The sequence below is a fragment of the Ochotona princeps genome, chromosome 7 (genome assembly GCF_030435755.1).
Source record: "Ochotona princeps isolate mOchPri1 chromosome 7, mOchPri1.hap1, whole genome shotgun sequence".
In the NCBI taxonomy this organism is placed as follows: Eukaryota; Metazoa; Chordata; class Mammalia; order Lagomorpha; family Ochotonidae; genus Ochotona; species Ochotona princeps.
This window is the reverse complement of record NC_080838.1, coordinates 72,198,334-72,209,293: the sequence shown is the minus strand read 5'-3', so window position 1 is coordinate 72,209,293 and position 10,960 is coordinate 72,198,334. Positions and strand designations below refer to the sequence as shown.

General features: G+C 35.1%; 1 protein-coding gene across 1 annotated transcript; it reads left to right on the top strand.

Moving 5' to 3' along the window:
- Positions 1 to 780: 780 nt before the first annotated feature.
- On the top strand, positions 781 to 10,739 carry LOC131480838 (UDP-glucuronosyltransferase 2B13-like). Its single transcript, XM_058667254.1, has 6 exons — positions 781 to 1,507; positions 2,781 to 2,929; positions 4,926 to 5,057; positions 6,503 to 6,590; positions 9,087 to 9,306; positions 10,172 to 10,739. The coding sequence occupies exons 1-6, from the start codon at positions 784 to 786 to the stop codon at positions 10,449 to 10,451; spliced, it is 1,593 nt and encodes a 530-aa protein (XP_058523237.1). The 5' UTR covers positions 781 to 783; the 3' UTR covers positions 10,452 to 10,739.
- Positions 10,740 to 10,960: the final 221 nt, after the last annotated feature.

Genomic DNA, 10,960 nt, shown 5'->3' with positions numbered 1-10,960 from the left:
AATGACACCTTCACCCAGAAAGAGGAAGCAGAAATAGAAAATTTTGAATCAATTATCACACGCACTTTTGCCTAACCCAAGATCATTCCCACCCCAATCAACTGTTCAACATCATCCAAAAAAGCTTTTTAAAGCTCACTAAAAAAGTAAAACACCTCTCCCATTGCAATTGGCACTGTTCTAAAATCTCTCACAGTGTGTGCTTCCCTACACATGTGCTTATGTGATTCTGAGCTGGGCGAAAGCACTTAATCAAAAAGGAAATCTAGAGGTCTGCATTGGGCCATAGCAAGCTAAAGTGCCGACTGCATTGAATTCCAGCCACCACTTTGTATTCCAGATCGCTGCAAATACACCTAGAAAAATAGTGCCAGTAATTGGGGGCTGTGCTACTCACATGAAACAGGGATGGAGTTTCAGCTTGATCTATATCTATCTAACTAGCTAGCTAGCTATACTACATACACACACACATACATACATGCATGTGTTTTAGAATTGTATATCTATAGATGTGGACATAAATATAGATATATGGTATAGATATCACTTTGAAATAAATATTTTGAAAAAGATGGACTCTACATAAACAATTATCTAGCATATAACTTGATTTTATCCTCTTGTCATTTTAAATTGACAATTCTGATGGCTCATTTGATGTATTTACTTTGATCGATAAAAATTGTACTTTAACCACTTGATACATTTGTACATGGAAATCAGCTCGAGCAGCTACAGAACAGAACAGCAATCAGAGAGGAAGCATCGCATGTCACCAGGATGTCTGTGAAGTGCCTTTCTCTGCTGCTGCTGCTACAGCTGAGCTGCTACTTCAGCTCTGGGAGTTGTGGAAAAGTGCTGGTGTGGCCGATGGAATTCAGTCATTGGCTCAATTTAAAGATCATCCTCAAAGAACTTGTCCAGCGAGGTCATGAAGTAACTGTTCTGAGATCTTCAGCTTCTATTGTAATCAATGACAAGAATGAATCTGGAATTAAATTTGAAACTTTCCCTTCATCTTACACTAAAGACGAATTGGAAACCTTTTTCTGGTATTGGTTCAATAAGTGGATATATAATGTGTCATTGGATAGTAATTGGGAGAAATTTTCAGCAATGCAAGGATTCATTTTAGGCTTTTCTGATGTTTATGAAAGTTTCTGCAAAGAAGTAGTTTTGAACAAGACACTCATGACTAGACTGCAGGAATCAAAGTTTGATATTGTTCTTGCTGACGCCTTCGCTCCCTGTGGTGAGCTCCTGGCTGAACTACTTAAAACCCCCCTTGTGTACAGCCTCCGTTGTTTCCCTGGCTACATACTGGAAAAGCATGGTGGAGGGCTTCTATTTCCTCCTTCCTATGTACCTGTTATGTTGTCTGGTTTAGGTGGCAAAATGACATTCATGGAGAGGGTAGCTAATATGCTATCTGTGCTTTATTTTGACTTCTGGTTTTCAAAGTTTAATGAGAAGAGGTGGGATCAATTTTATAGTGAAGTACTAGGTAAGTCATTTTTTAAAATTGGTCCAAACTTTCTTGTGATTTTGCTATGTGATTGTATGAATAATCAGAGGAACTTGTCTTTCTGTATAAGATGCTGAAATGAAAATAAAAATGTATCTGTCACTCCCACAAATGTGATGCCTGGGCTTACTTATGAGATCATCTGTCGTCACTGTTCATCCTTGGCTTAAACATACCAAAGTGGCATACAACCACAAACAGTACCACTGAGGATTCTCTAATCAATTCCATGCCCATCTTACCCTATTTTTTTCTTTGTGGTAAAGAATAGGCAGATCCCTTTAAAATATATTGGTGAATAAAGACATCTACAGTTATCTGTTACACAGGTTTCTAGCACAACTACTATGAGTTATTGGGGAAATTATCCCCAAATAGCGCTGTTTCCTCATTTAAATGAAAATACTTTTTTTTTGACCCAATGATTCCTTCTCAGGTATGAGATGTATAGTTTTATACCATATACATCCAACTGAAGACCCATGGTTTATGCCACAATCATTTCATTTGAGGTATCTAATGTTTTGACATTCCTTCATCAAGTTCTTAAAAATCATCAGACTTGACAGTAAAATGTGCTGAAATGTTGACATACTTGCAATAAGTCTCCTTATCCTTTGAGTATGTTTCTCAATTTTATACAAAAATAAACTAAATGGAAAGAAAATTTTTCATAAATAAACAGCAGACAATATTGGCAAAGCTATAAAATTGCAAGTGATATTTGCAAATATTTTTACATATTTATGTCAAATACCTGAGGTGAATCAAAAGCATTCAAAAGCAACACTCAAAAAATACTTCAAGTTCACATGGCAACTCAAAGATTAATCAGCAGGCTAAGTTACAGAAACTGAACTAGGAACTACTATACTGCATCTATGTATGGTTATGATGTTATGCTTGACTTGAGTGCTTAGATAATACCCCTCCTACTTTGGCAATCCAGAGGAAAATGCATGTATGACTTTAGAGTGCTCTGTCCTCATGATTATTTTTGACTGTGAGCATACTGAGGTGACATTAGATAGATATTCTGCTTGACATTGCAATAGACAGGTAACATGAGAACAATGCATGGATGTACATGTGAAAGATGCAACTCCTAAATTAGCATGCTTGTTTAAACACCACAAAGACGCTGCACATCCCTGACTGAATCATTTCAATAACTTTCAAGAAATTACATGGTATGCTTTGCATGACGAGCCTTACATTGCTCTCCCAATTTTGTGTTTTTCTTTCTATTCAGGAAGACCTGCTACGTTCTTTGAGATTATGGGGAAAGCTGACATGTGGCTCATCCGAAGCTACTGGGATTTTGAGTTTCCTCGCCCACTGTTACCAAACTTTGAATTTATCGGAGGATTGCACTGCAAACCTGCCAAACCTCTTCCTGAAGTAAATATGTTTTTGTTAGCTATATTTTATACTTTTGTATTCTTAATAGAAATCACTCAACATTCTTCATTTAGAGCATTTGACTCAAATGTGGAGATACTGGAAATAAGATAAAGCATAGTTTTAATTCGAAATTCATTGACTGGATTTCATGAAAATTTTTAATTAAAAGATGTGTTTTATCAAAGTACTTAACATAGCTCATAAGAACATTGATGAGTCCACAGAACAGAATTGAGGAGATAAAAATAATGATATTATCTGTTATTATTAAACATTATGTCCCACTGTCCTAAATATAGCAAACCTATCATAATGTACAATGTACACTGAATATGCTACCCTTGCTAATTTAGAAATAAACGTTTTAGGCTTTTACTCTTGATAAAGGAAATGGATGAGTAATTAGAGCATTTGAAAATCATTTAAATGCATTAAGAATATGTAGTATACTTTAATGGAAAAGTTATTTTATAATTGTTCAATTGAACTAAATATTACACACGTTTGATGGATAATATGAAAAGCATTCATAGATACAGTGTTTCTTAAAATTATGATGTCATTATATCTCAAGAAATGCACTTCATTTCTGACTATGAAGGTTGAAAAGCAGCTGTCCCTGAAATAGACCATGTGAATGAGGTTCACTACATAGTAATGGACCATGCACTGCCCTATGAACTGACAAACTATTATATTGCTCCTTGTAGCTGTTTGTTAACAAGTAGTGGTACAGGTTCTCCAGCTCTAACTGTGTAATTCTTGTACTAAATATTAGAAGTAAGAAATGGCATTGGTGGTTGTTCATTCAAATAATTAAGTTGTGTCTTATAAATGCATGATTATTCAAAATTTTTTGGACAAAGAAAAGTAAAATCTCTAAAATTTATTGATGTTCAAAAGTGCTAACTGCTTAGCGTATCTAAAACAATTCAATTATCAGGAAGAATAAAATGTAATTGCCTCTGATCAGTTACTAAGACTGACAGATGGTGGAAGTCATTTTTCTTGTTATTGTGTAATATTTGGAAAGATTTCCCAGTTGCTCAAAAGATTACCTATATATATAAAAGTTATAATATTGTCTCACTAAATAATCTGCACATATATTCTTGGTGACAATGAAAGTTACAGTTTCAGTTACACTTTCTAACATTTTAATACACCTTTGAAAACGTGTTGAATTTCTGCAAAATTGAATACTTAGGACTTTATAAATTTACCTGTATAAAAAGATTGAATCCAAGTCAAGGACTGTGAAATTGTTCTTTCTATACTGTCTCTTTCTTTCAGTAGTTGACTCCTTCATCAATAATCATAAGCTCACACATTTTGTGTCCTTTTGTAAAAAGAAGGGAAAAGTTTTACACACCACATTGAATGAGTTCATAACATTTATATTCTTTGTTTATGTGAGGTAGTCACATAAAGCTTTTCAGTAAAGAGTAATTACTAATTGCAAATCAACATTTGTCACATTTTAAAAAAATAATCATTCCAAGTAACCTAAACCAAATATTAAGAATGATCAAATAATTTATAGATTTACTTATATGTCCACAAATTCCTGTTTACATTATGCCATGATAATTATTTTACCAAACAGTTTTTAATAGCACTGAAACATAGGAGGTTTCTTCAGCAACACAAGGAAAAGGACATAAATGAGATAAGATCACAATTTTCTGTAAAACGGAAAAGTAAGGTACATTAGGATTACAATTCTCTATGTATCATATAGTGTTCGTGGAGCATGAAGTTTTAGCTTTCGTAGGAAAGTATTTTTGACAGCCTGGCAGCACAATAATATGACTGTTATTGCTACTACTCTGTATACATTTGGGCAGATGGAATAGTTTGTCTCATACACTTTAGAACTGCCACTGTTGTTCCCTAAAGACACTTAAATTTCTTTCCAAGCTGTTTGCATTGATGCTTTCAATACTATTTTCTGCACTGTCGTTTTGTGATAAACCCTGTTTTCTCATCGCAGGACATGGAAGACTTTGTGCAGAGCTCTGGAGAAGAGGGAGTTGTGGTGTTTTCCCTGGGCTCAATGATCAGTAACATGACAGAAGAGAGGGCCAATGTGATCGCATCAGCCCTTGCCCAGCTTCCACAAAAGGTCAGAAAACATACCCTAGTGGTGGACAACTACTGAATGAACCTGCTAAAACTTAAAATGTGTCATTACACAATATTCCTGAGTGAAAGGTGCATGTTTATGACAGCCTTCATTTATCCCAAGTACAAGCTTAAAAATAAAAGTCTACTTGATAGATTTAAAAACAGCACAGGCTTATTTATTTCAAATAATTTTGTCAATTACGGTAGAAGTGTATATTACACAAGTCTTGTGAGACTTTGGTATCATCATGGTATTTTTGGCAGGTAAACAGAAATGGCCAAATTCTACTGTACCATTTGCTTCTTTGCAGAATTGTTGAAGCCTGCATCAACTAAAGATGTTACTATACAGGTGTTACAATCCCTCTAGCAATTGCGCTAGCCAGAAACATTAAGGGGGTACTGAAAAAGTCTTAAAGCATCATGCACTTTAGGTCCCCATGTCATCCCTACTCTGACTTATGGGCTGTCCAAGGCATTGCCTGTTGGGCCCATAACAGATGGGCAGAGTTCATCAAACCACAGTCCAGCAAACTGTGCAGCCGAGAAAATTTAGAGAAACAGAAAAACCATCCTGTCCTTCAGCACTAGTTTCCAGCATTGTTTAAGAAGAAAAAAATATAAAGGAAAATTGAGGAATAAGTCAAGTGCCCAGATCAGATGATTCACATTAAATAATGCATCTACCTAGTCAAGGACATGGTCTTGCTAAATATCTGCAAGTACCAATATTAACAGTCAATGTTTTCAAAACATTGTAGAAAAAGTTATAGTCACTTGAGTTAAACTTAACATTATCACAATGGTGGATTATTTCAATCATCATCTATTAAGAATTGGCTCCTATTTCTCAAATTTTAAAAAAATCTCCAATCCTATCAATGGATTCTTCTCAAAAAAATACATCTTGGATGTTTTCATAGAAAAGGTCAAATATACTTCCTAAGCAAACTAATTTTCCACCCTTAGCTGTTGCATGGATTTGCTTTTTAAGTTAAATTAATGTCAAGTTCCATTAGAACAGATCAGTATATAGAAGCAAAAAGATCAGTGTATATAAGTAAATCCAAGTTTTCATTTTTAAATAAAAATGGCTTGTATTAAATTTGGAAGAGTAGGATCACAAGGGAAACACCAGCACACACACACGGAACTTAGAATGCTAGCAATGAGTTTCTTTCTTTGAAAGTTTGACACTATCATCGTTACCTAATAATTTCTTAAATACATGAATTTGTCACATGATTATATTCCATGTTTGATCAAATGTAATAATAGCACATTAAATGTAATGGCTTTTGTCCTTTAATTCTCATTTCCTCTCTTGTCTGCTGTCATTCAAATGCAAGGTATTTTAAGAGTGATCTCTTGGCCTCTGTAGAAGTTTAATGCGGTAGAATCGAAAATCCAACTCTGGAAATTTGTATTTTCTTTACCCAACAGGTTCTTTGGAGATATGAAGGCAAGAAACCAGACACCTTAGGCCCTAACACTCGCCTCTATTCATGGATCCCCCAGAATGACGTACTTGGTAAGACACTGGAGAGCAAACACTGCAAACATGAGTGACAGCCAATCAGAATGAGAGTAGTATATGACAATTTATTAGTAAAACATTTCAAAGTCAAAACAATGTCTTTACATCCCTTTTCCAGTGCTATGGAAAACACAAAGAATTACAACAGTTGGCATTTTATTACCACAAAATTTCTAGACTCCAAATTAAATTTCCTTGTTTTCTGCGGAGTTACCTCTGAGACAGAATTTCTTGCTATTCCCAGAGGAATGGCACTTAGCAGAATTGTTAAGATGCTGGTTGAGACACATACATCCTATACTATAGTTCCTCTTTAGATCAGTATCAGCTGCATAGTAGATCTAGACTGAGACCCTAGCTTCCGGTTTTGGATTGTTTCCACCTTAGGTGTTAAGTGCATATCAACAGTGAATCAACAGTAAGATTTCCTTCTCTCTTTTTTAACTCATTTCTCTACCCTTTCTGTGTGTGAGTCTATTTATCTTTTCGTTTTTCACCTTTGTGTTCTTTGCATGTTTTGAATAAGTTAACAATTAAGGAGCAATAACAATATCCTGCATTGCCTCACTGACTCCAAATGTAATTGTGGGGAGCTATGCAGTTGGGTCGGATGGCATGGGTCTGTGATGAGCACCGCTCCTCCGTTAGCGAGGCTACGAGGAGTTTCTGGCAGCGAGGCAAGGACAGGCAGAATGTCTGATCGCCTCATTGCTGCCTATGGACTCTCAATCACCTCTCTGATGTTTCACAGAATTCTCCAGAGGGTGCTGTTGTTGTTTTTTTGCTAATGTGAAGTGATTCCTGTAACTGGTATGACACCTCAAATTGATCAATCATGTTATGTTAAAAACATCTTTAGCGACGTAAGGCGATGACACACAGCTAACGCAAACAATAGTACAATTGAGCCCACAATGTCTCCAAACATCCTGTTATGTGCCCACTTTTGACTGGGGTTTGCCCTAGTATAAGTAATGTTTTCCTTAAGAAATGGCTTGATAACATCTTAGAATAGATGGCAATCATGGAGGTACAAAGAGTTTGTTTAGAATGTGCCTCGAACTATTACAACACATGATATAACGGATTTTAGTTTCTCACCACAGAAAGCAAAAATGTATGGGGCATCTTCTAAGGGAAACAAATGTGAACCCCCCCAAAATGGCTTAAAATCTCAATCTTATGCTGGCACTTATATTTAGGGAAAGAAAACAGTTTATAAAAACTTCTATCTTATATTGGCACTCATATGTAGGGAAAGAAAACAGTTTATAAGACAAAAGAAAGTTTCTTGTAAAGGCCCTCTGTTTGTAGATTGGCTGAGCTGCCTTGATCCCTTTCATTGCCCTTTAACAAAAGAACAAAAAACAATTGAATCAGCACTAGGTGAAGGTGACGGTAATTAATGCATGATTTGATTATAAGGTTTAGCAAAGAATCTATGTTATATGCTTTTATAAAATCCTTTCATTTATGATCTTTTAATTCTGTACTCTTAATATTTTAAGCAATATTAGTTAGTTTGTGTTTAGTAAAAATTGATTTTGAGTATAAGTAAACCACTTGTCACTATGTAACCGCATGCGCTGCAAACCGTGGAGTTCCTGGCTTCAGCCGGGTGACTGCAGGTTTCAATGAGTAATGGTTTGCCGAAAATGTTTTCTTTGAAGTAAATAATATTTTTTAGGAGTGTTTTTTGTATTTTTTTAACCATGATGTAAAAATGAAACAATTGGATATTGTGCAAAAGCTTGTGATGATTTGTGTATAAATGAATAAGGCAACTTTTCTGAGTTGTCCATTATGAGCATCGAGAGAGTGGTCCATGTCTTATCTCTTCTTATCGTCCCACCCTATCCATGCAGCCTTTGCAAGCTCTCAGTCAGCCGGACCTGGTCTCCAGCATGTAATCACTGAAGTTGTCCTGTGCATTTTCTCCTAATATACAGATTTCCAAATGCCACACAAACAACATCCCTCTGTTATTGTTCATGATTTTTGTACTTCCAACAGGAAAAAATATCAACAACCTTTATCATGTAGTGATAAGGAAATCCAAGATGGAGTTTATGTTTTCTTTCTTTGGATTCTATCCATATAACCATCCCACACAACACTGCTTTGTGTGCCCTAAATATCATACTCATTGAACTGAGCAATAACATCCAGAGACAATGTTCTAACCAGTGTTTGACCCTCTTTTTGGTGTATGTTGCTTATTTTATCCTGACGGTACTCCTTTTTCACTCCTGCCTGGCCATATCGAATGTGTTCCAAGACTCAATTCACACATTTCTTCCTGTGACCTCCACTTAGTCCCACTGAGAACTTAAGTACCTCTTGCTCTTGATACAAAAGGAATTGAAATGCAGTGTCAGTCCTGTTAACAATATGCTGCTTAGAGCACATTTCTCTTCTGGTGTCTCATATTACCCATTTCTCATTTTATTTATGTAATTAATTATGTTACTCAAAACCATTCGATCCTAGGTCATCCAAAAACCAAGGCTTTTGTAACTCATGGTGGAGCCAATGGTGTCTTTGAAGCAATCTATCATGGTGTCCCTATGGTGGGCCTCCCTTTATTCTCAGATCAACCTGATAATATTATCTACATGAAAGCCAAGGGAGCTGCTGTTAAATTGGACTGGAAAACAATGTCAAGTGCAGAGTTGCTCAATGCCTTGAAAACAGTCATTAATGATCCTTCGTAAGTACAGTCGCTTCTTTCACACTATGGAGTATTTTCAGATAACTTTTCTCTTGCTGTTCAAAGGAGTAAAACTGATTCTGAATATGAACAGCATGTTTAGATCACTTTTGTTTAGTAGTAAGCAATAATACAATATTTGGGGGGATATATATGGCTATTTTATATATATATATGGCTATTTTATATATATAAATATAAATATACATATATAAATATAAATATAAATATAAATATATATATATGAGAGAGAAATTGGTAGAGGAAAAAAGAGAAGGATTTTCATGAACAAAACAAAAACTATGAACAAAGTTATAGAAATGACACATAAGTTTCAAGAAGCATCGGGATCCAAAGAATGGAAATTCACTTTCATCTGTCCTTGGTTTTAATCATTAATCCATTGAGTAATGAGTAAAGTTTAAGTTTACTACCAGTTTCTGATTGCTGGCACTCCTTATGAACTTTGTCCACACATGTACCTTGAGCCTTATCATGGACATGCCTCCTATCTCTAAATGTTGCACTCTTTTGAAACTTGTATGCCAGTTGCATTCACAGGTGCTTTAGAATAATTCAAGTGCCACATATGAAGAGACTTTTGGGGGCTTTGTTGTTCTTAATTAGTTAGTTAGTTAGATTCCATGTGGATTTTTCTCCCTTCTCTGGGTATGAACACATTTTAGTTTCTAAGCTACCATGTTATAAGGAACTACTTTCTTCCAACTTCCTTCTTTAATCCTAAAAACTCATACATCCAAAAATATCTAACCTATAATCTAAGATTCTTTCCAATCCACATGAAAATTATTAATCTAGATTTCCTTTTTCAATCTATAAGTTATGCCTATTGATTTTTCTTTAGCTATAAAGAGAATGTCATGACGTTATCAAGAATTCACCACGATCAGCCCATGAAACCCCTGGATCGAGCAATCTTCTGGATCGAGCATGTCATGCGCCACAAAGGAGCCAAACACCTGCGGGTTGCAGCCTATGACCTCACCTGGTACCAGTACCACTCTCTGGATGTGATTGGGTTCCTGCTGGCCTGTGTGACAATCATTACTTACCTTGTCATAAAAAGTTGTTTGTTGCTTTTTCAAAAGCTTGTTAAGATGGGAAAGAAGAAAAAGAGGGATTAAGGAACATAAAGAAGCTAAAGCTGGTGATTCTGAGAGAGAAAAGACAGTGTAAGTTAAGGGCAGTGCTTCTGTTAAAAGATATATTTAAACTGCAAGATGCAAGTGAATTGTAAAAAATGATGATTGAAGCTTGAAGTACATTTTATACCTCTTCAATGTTACAAATTTATTTTTAGTAAAAATTGATAGCATAAATGTAGTAAACATTCCCACTAAAGTAAAAGATAATGGATATTTTATTTCATTAGATATTTAAAATATAATTCAACAATATAAATAGCTACATGCAAAGAGGAAAAAAGAAACATACTAAATGTCTTTAATTTCATGTATGTATTTTTAATTAAAAAAGAAAAAATGTATATATATCCATTATTCTGAGTAAAATAGTGCTCCATGCACTACCAAAGCCAAACTCAAGTGTATGTATGTGTTTTTCCCCTCTAATTTTCTCTGAGCATTATACTTTGTATTTTTAAGGGATTTTTTAATATATTAGGTTGTAAGGG